This window comes from Acanthisitta chloris, unplaced genomic scaffold (assembly GCF_000695815.1).
Source record: "Acanthisitta chloris isolate BGI_N310 unplaced genomic scaffold, ASM69581v1 scaffold13313, whole genome shotgun sequence".
In the NCBI taxonomy this organism is placed as follows: Eukaryota; Metazoa; Chordata; class Aves; order Passeriformes; family Acanthisittidae; genus Acanthisitta; species Acanthisitta chloris.
The window spans coordinates 30,175-37,942 of NW_008663350.1; the positions used below are offsets into that span (position 1 = coordinate 30,175).

Genomic DNA, 7,768 nt, shown 5'->3' on the forward strand with positions numbered 1-7,768 from the left:
TGTCAGGGCAGGGGATAGATACAGTAGGTGTCCATTTGGTCCCGAAGAAAACTACAGCTTAGAACAGACCTGATACAATGGAATTCACTTAGCCAGGCCCTGTCTGTGGATCTGTATTCATACTCTACTGCCTGATCTTCCAGTGCTTTGGTGGGCAGCTGAAGAAAATCCCTTTGCTTTCTGACAGTATGAAATAGTATTGGATAGTGTTAAAAATTCAGAGCAGGCTCGAGTATTTAATGAAATGAAAATTACAGAAAAGAAACTTAGGGTTAAGGTTAGACTGGCTTTGCAGCTCTTGGGGGAGTGAAGATGGGTATGACCTGTAAGCATACTGTGTAGAGCGTGAGTTCTGTCTGCTGTTTTAAATTGCTGAAGTCACCTGCATATTGATAGACCAATATATGTCACTATTACTTCAGTCTTGATTGTTAAGAAAGCAAAGTGAATTAATTTGCCACTTGCCATTGTTTCGTATTGCCCAAAGCAGATCAGATGAGCCTGGTTTACAGAGCTTGTATCGTGCCTGTTTTGGAATTGTTTTCTAGAGTGCCAGATTTGTATTAGTTCACTGCACACAGTTGTGCTCAGAATTTATAGATAATTGGCTGGGTTTGCAAAGCTCTCTCTAAAAATATCTGCACACAGTTTTAGTTCAGAGTATTCTATGATTACTAAGTGACCTTTTGTTTGGAAAATCCAACCACACAATCCTGATAACACATGTTCAGAATTAGGTAGGAAGAGAAATAATGCCTGCGTTACTATTTGGGTTATTTAATAGTGCTTAATGTCTTTATTGACACTGCAGCACTCTGCTTTATGTACATGCATGCAGATTGTACATAAGTTTCTGCTTTTCCTGTTGGTCTCTGCAAAACGAACAGTTCCACATTCCATAGAGTTGAAGATCTAGGTTTTATATCAAGCCTTAAGAATATGCCTGATCTTAGCTCCTGCTCCAAGATAGTAAACAGATGTAGCTGTGCAGTGGTGTTGATACTTCTGTGATTTCTCACTGCTCTTTTTTTTTTTTTGTGGGTTTTTTTGGTTTGGTTTGGTTTGGTTTTTTTGTGTATCAGTGAAAAGGAAACCTGAGTTAAGAGCTGCTGGGCAGGCCTTTTGTTGACACACAGCACAGTATGTCCCTGCAAGCTGATCAATTGTAATATTGAGAAAAATAGAAGTGTGGTGCTTCTTACACATATGCAAAGGAGGATATAAGCCTGTATGTCTTACCTATTTTGTCAGTGGCATATTGATTTATTCTTTAGCTCTTAAGTCTCCCCTCAAGCTTCCTCTCCTGCTTTCAGTCTTCCCTTTATTTCACTTGCCCAACAGCAATGAAAGCTGCAGGATTTGTTGCCACAACTATTTGACACTAATATGCAAGGCTTGTTTAGAGCTGAATTTCCTGAAGATTTTGTTTCTCTATAATTTTCATAAAAACCTTTCCTTTTGCTTTTGATATCACATTTAGATACAGTTTGGCTAGGAAAACCATTGGAAGAGAACCTCTATTTTAGAGAATCATGTCTTCTTAGGTAATGGAAATGGCTTCAGAAAAAATTGAAACATTTTGTAAATGGCCTGTCAGCTGGATAGTATGCAACTCTTGCATTCCTGTAGACAGGAACACATTAGACAAATTAGAAGGGTTAGAATAAAAGACTTGCCTTTCTACTTGTTTATACTGTTTCATTTTCCATTTATGTTCTGTTGACTGTGTGTCAGAAAAGCCCTGGCATAGGTCCAGCTCAACCAAGCTGTATTCGTTGGCTCTTGACTGGGAATAAATTTGTACAGTAGGGAGACAGAGTCTTCTCTTGCATGGATGATACTATAGGTGCAGTTAATGCTCCAGTGTGTTTGCAGTCCCAAACAGACTGTTCCCCAGGAGACTTGTAGAAAGATTTTGAAGAAAAAGGAAGCCTAATCTCAGTTAAATTTTATGTGCATTATGGCTCCGTTTCATGCTATGCACATTATGAAAGTCTATCCTGGTCTAATCACTATGTTCCACAAATAATGTAAGATGGGGTTCACAGGCAAAAAAACAATTACCACTTGCTTTTAGTCCTAGCTCTGTTTCAGTATTGTTAAACCACAGGAGTCAGTTGAAGTGATAATCTCCCTGTACTTGCCACTGGTGAGGCTGCACCTTGAATCCTGCGTTAAATTTTGGACTCCTCATTGCGAGAAAGACATTGAAGTGCTGGAGCATGTCCAGAAAAGGGCAACAAAGCTGGCAAAGGGTCTGGAGTGCAAGTCTTTAGGAGGAGTGGCTGAGGGAGCTTGGGTTGTTTGAAACATGGTTGTAGTGAAGTGGGGGTCAGTCTCTTCTCCCAGGTAACAAGCAATAAGAGAAGAGGCAGCAGCCTCAAGTTGTGCCAGGGGAGGTTTAGTTTGGATACTGGGAAATCTTTCTTCACTGAAAGGGTGGTCAAGTCTTGGAAAAGGCTGCCCAGGGAAGTGGTGAATCACTCTCTGGAAGTATTAAAAAAACGTGTAGATGTGGTGGACTTGACAGTGGTGGGTTAATGATTGGACTTGATGGTCTAAAATGTCTTTTTTCAACCTTAACGGTTCTATGATTCTATGTTCACTGTAAGTAGTCCTGTTTGCCAGCATTTTGCATATGCTTCTGGCTGTGTTTCTAAGTGGGTGACTTCAGATGGACCAACCCGTTTGGAAAAGGAACATTTCCACTATAAATGGTGGCTGTAGGTAAATGACTCAGACTTTGTCTGTCAGTAGTCTGCCTGGGATGTGTCTGGTTTTGGTTAAATAATAATGCCTTTAGGAGACAATGTGATGGGGAATGTTTGATGTGGTGTGGAGGAGGCTTTAAGGTATGTCTGGAGTATGCAATAGCAATGGAGATGCACTGAGGAAAATAGCTAGGTATTCAGCTGCCAGAGAGAAAGGATCCTACCAGAATGAGATAAACAGCTTTCTGAGCTCAGTCAGTTGCACTACCTGTCTGGTTGGTAATGAAGATTACACACCAGCTTCATAAACCACTGCTCCTCAGAATAGAGTATTTACATCTCAGCTGTTCTGAGGGACTTGAAATTTGGTTTGCTTAAAACAATTGAAACCCCCTCCATGATCCACATTTGCAAACAAAACATTTGACTTGTGACTGAATAAGAGGCTTCAGTCAAATGAAAACCAAATGTCATATTTACATTCCTGTTGTTCTGAAAAATCAATTACAAAACTAATTTTAGTCACCTTAAAACAAATTACTTTTATTAATAGAACAAAATCAGTTATTGCTACTATTCCAGCATATATTCATCCTTCTGGACTGACTAGCAAAAATGAGTTGTTAAACAATGCTGGCTGTCACTAGTGGTCATATATTGATGTCTAACTGATTTGACCATATGCAGGTCTTGGTCACTTTTTCACATACAGAGGCACTAGGCTTGGAACAGCTCTGTAAGTACCAGTTGGTTGACTCAAACCAGGCCAGCAACCTCCAGCTCTGGGAAGAAAGCTGATGTAATGGACAATGGGAGAAGGCATTGGTATGGGACATGACAGATCTGAGCCCTTTTAGCACCTTAGAGCTTTCTGCTGAAGACCAGTCCTGGCTGCCCTTGTAAATTATCATGCTGCCTCTCAGGTGATACTGTGTCTGTCTCACTGCAGCCACTGGCTTGGCATCACCTTGCTGTTAAAATATAAATCTGTGATTGGAGCACATCACGCACATGGCCATAAAAGAACTGCTAGGGTACCTTGCCTCTGCTTCTGCAGCTATTTTTGTATAAAGAAAAGGTGCAGCTATGACCTGCACTGAGGAATTCAGCCAATCATGTTCTGAGAAGTCCAGAAAACCACTGGCACCTTCAAGGAATATTGGGCACAGAATCATGGCGAGGGAGGTTTGCTCCCTGTTTCTTTTCAGAGCTGTGATCCAGGAACCTGTTTGTGAGGAGTCTACAAGCAACACTGTGCTATCATGGGCTTGCTCACCCAGCAGCATGTTGCTGTGTGTGTTCAGTGGTGCACAGCACCCACCCAGTGCTTCGTGCTGCAGTGTTTTGTCAGTGAGCAACTGATCATCATACAAGTGGTGTATTAGTTCTCTCTCTTCTTTCCCTTTAGGCAGGAAGATCCACCAAGACCTTTTTTGCTGCACTCATGCTTGCGGAGCTCTGATGAAGAAGTAAGATTCCTGCAAAAATGTTCTCAAGTTCTGGTGTATTGTCTCCTGCCCTCAAAGGATGTCCAGTCTGTCAGCCTGCGCATAGTCCTTGCAGAAATACTTGCAACAAAAGGTAGATCAAAGATTTGCACCTGTGTAAAATTAGTAATTACAAATTTCATTATTTATAAGTCTTGGTGCTCTGCTTTTGCCTTCTGAAATTTCTGTGATAACCAGTAAGACCCTTGGTATTCTCAAAATCAAGCATATACTTATTTGACTTTCCTGACTTGATGCCAGGCTGTTTAGCACATTTCAGGATAAAACACAATTTGTACTTCCCCATTTTTTACTTTTTCACAGAGGAACACGTCAGCAGTTTTCCTTGGCGTTATTTTTAATGATCATGTGTACAAATCTGGCCTTTTAGATTTTATTCAGATACATAGAACCCATAGACTTATGGATGTGTTTGTAACTGAATCGTGGTATCAGATTTAATTAATTTTTTTAGACTTTGATTTATCCAGTGTGCTTTTTTAATTGAAGGGTTTCTATTTTGCTTTTTATTTTGTCAGCTACGCTCTAATCTGATTTTAAATACACTAGGCATTTTTTATGTGACTGAAATCAAATTCAGAAATTATGAAGTCTCAAGTATATGATACAATTCAGTTTGCATTCAGTTTTCATTTATAGTGGCTTAATGTCATAGCCTTCAACACACGGCAGAAAGAATAACACTAGGAATTTTCCAAATAGAGCTCAGTTTTGTCAATGTACCTCAATTTGTGTAACAGAATAAACAAATATTTTTATCAAGAAGGTACATGCAATCTCAAATGTACTATGCAGTCCAGAAGACTGGTTTGGGATTTTTATCAATTTGCATATTTATTTCTGCCTTTTATCTGCAATTTTCTTTTGAAAGTCAGCAGTTATTCTTCAGTGTAAGGGTTTTGTTTTAAAATATTTTTCCTCTCCAGTACTGAAACCAGCGGTGGAACTGCTGAGTGATCCAGATTACATTAACCGAATGCTACTCAGCCAGCTGGAGTACAGAGAACAGATGAATGAGCATCAGAAGAAAGACTACACATATGCTCCTTCTTATGAGGAGTTCATCAAGCTCATTAACAGCAGCTCTGATGTAGAGTTCCTGAAACAACTGAGGTACTTAATGTTTTACTGTAGCTCATTCAAAACTAAATATGCTTCTTTTGCATCCCATTACTGAGATTTGAATGAATTGTGATTTTTCTTTTTAAATTTAATTTTAGATTCCTTTTTCTTCTGGTGAAGCAGCGATAGTAAGGATGATACGCCACAACATTTGTTATACCTCTTGTATATTCAGCTTTTTAACTCAGTGGCAGAAAAGGCATAAAAATTTCACTTAGTAGTATACTGGAGATGACTGTACTGTTGAAAGGCATAAATGCTTGAAATGTATGAAAGGCATACTGGACTCTTCTTTACAGCTTGCCTCTGTGGAGTTAGATGAAATAATACACTGAATTTTCACTAGTGTGTGTGATTATCTCCTATTTATCTTTATGACTGGCCATGGTGGGCTGGTGGCTGTGAACTGTTGTGACCCTAGGGGCACTGAGCATTCAGAACAGCTTGACATGGAAAGGGGGGGGTTGAATTCCAGCATGTTTTACCACTGGATCAATGGTTTTCCTGGACTGTTGCATGGAGGTGTTCCCCAATTGCATCCTCCTTGAAAACACGTTAATGAAGTCTGAAGAATTCCTTAAAGAGTTTGCAAAAACACACCGAGTTCCTATGTATCATGTGTTGGTTTGATGTTCCTGTTTTCTAATGCAAATAGTACCTGCTCACTTTCATATTAATTCCACCCCCACCCTGTCTCATCTCTTTCTCGTTATACCTTTCATTTTAACATGAGATACTGGTTGCATCTCAAGCCTGCTTGCCCAAGAACCAGATGTTTATGCTTGCCTTATCTTCATAGCTGAGCTGTTTCTCTTCTGATTTCTGATTTATGTGAAAGGATAAGGAACAAGTGACTGGGAAGCAGGGAGCAGAGGTACTACTATTGTAGGACCTTCCTAGATGTCCTCGAGTTGGTTTTGCTGAGCACATTAAAGCTTTGAAGGACTGTTGAAGCCATTTCCGACGTGTTTGTCCTACTTTTTTACCACTGACCAGAACTGGTATTTCTTCCTCTTCCCTGACTCCCTTCTGTTGCTGCTACAGGTCAGCTTTCTCTCTTCTTAAATGGCTGCAGCAGCACCTGAAATACACAGGCAGATCGATCCTGTTGGGTGCATTCTGTGCCATCCGTGGTGACCCTGAGCTTCAATTAGGCTTGGCTTGATCAGGCTAAGTGGTGGTTTACTGAGATGGAGTATGTGAGATGCATAAATAACATCTTACTTTCTCTTGTTCTTGTCTTTTGATTCTGAAACCACTTGGATTTCTGAGATAGGAGAATACATTTAGGTGATGGTGAAATGATTCTGTTGCTTGGCTACTTATTGTTCATCTGCTGTAAAATTTGCTCTTTACTCTGCGACAGTGTGCCTTTCCTGAGAGCAGAAATTAGTCTCTATTAGACTCTGCCTAAAACCTAATTGACATATTCATTAGCATAATCATACTAATGGATCTGCTTGTTTCAAAAGAAACCCAACTCTTCTGTTGTTGTTCAGGCACATTAATGCTCAATGTGCTGTCTTTGTAGCTGATAGTTCATTTAAAATTGTTTTCTTTAATACCAGATAGCAGATTTGCTTTATGAAACGTGGTTTTGGCTGCACTTAGGTTTTTCCTTTCTAGTCTGTGGAGTCCAACTACCATCATCCTGAAATGTGTTCCTCTACACTCAACAAAATGTTGATCAGTCTGAGCTGATCAGTATTTGAATGAAAAACAAGAAAATGTCGTGGTTTACCCCCAGGCAGCAGCCAAGAACCATGCAGCCGCTCGCACACTCCCCCACCAACGGGATGGGGGAGAGAATCAGAAGGGTAAAAGCTAGAAAAGCTCATGGGTTTGAGATAAAGACAGTTTAATAGAGAAAGCAAAAGCTGCACACACAAACAAAGCAAAACAAGGAATTAATTCACTGCTTCCCATGGGCAGAAGGTGTTTGGCCATCTCCAGGAGAGCAGGGCCCCATCACGCATAGCAGTGACTTGGGAAGACAAACACCATCACTCCAGATGTCCCCTCTTCCTCCTTCTTCCTCCCACCTATATACTGTGAATGATGTCATATCCCTTTGGTCAGTTTGGGTCACCTGTCCCAGCTGTGTCTCCTCCCAACCTTCCATGGCACCCCCAATTTCCTTGCCAGCGTGACAGTATGGACAGCAGAAAAGGCCTTGGCTCTATGTAAGCTCTGCTCAGCAATAACAAAAACATCTCTGTATTATCAACCTTGTTCACTGCACAAATCCTAAACATAGCCCCATACTAGCTCCTGTGAAGAAAATTAACTCCACTTCAGCCCAAACCAGCACACTTTTTTTTGAAGAGATACAGTATTTGATTTTAGAGGCAGCGTTCTCCCTTTCTGTGCTTCCACAGGGTTGGTCTCTGGGAAGGTGGTTGAAGAGCATTCCCTTGTGGGGGAAGG

General features: G+C 40.6%; 1 protein-coding gene across 1 annotated transcript in view; it reads left to right on the forward strand.

The window, feature by feature from the left end:
* The window catches only part of SNX25 (sorting nexin 25), a 68,595-nt gene that overhangs the window by 18,211 nt on the left and 42,616 nt on the right, over nucleotides 1–7,768 (forward strand). Inside the window, exons 3-4 of the mRNA XM_009070959.1 lie at nucleotides 4,120–4,292; nucleotides 5,146–5,332. Coding sequence (XP_009069207.1) covers nucleotides 4,120–4,292; nucleotides 5,146–5,332 — 360 coding nt within the window. The remainder of the gene's footprint in view (nucleotides 1–4,119; nucleotides 4,293–5,145; nucleotides 5,333–7,768) is intronic.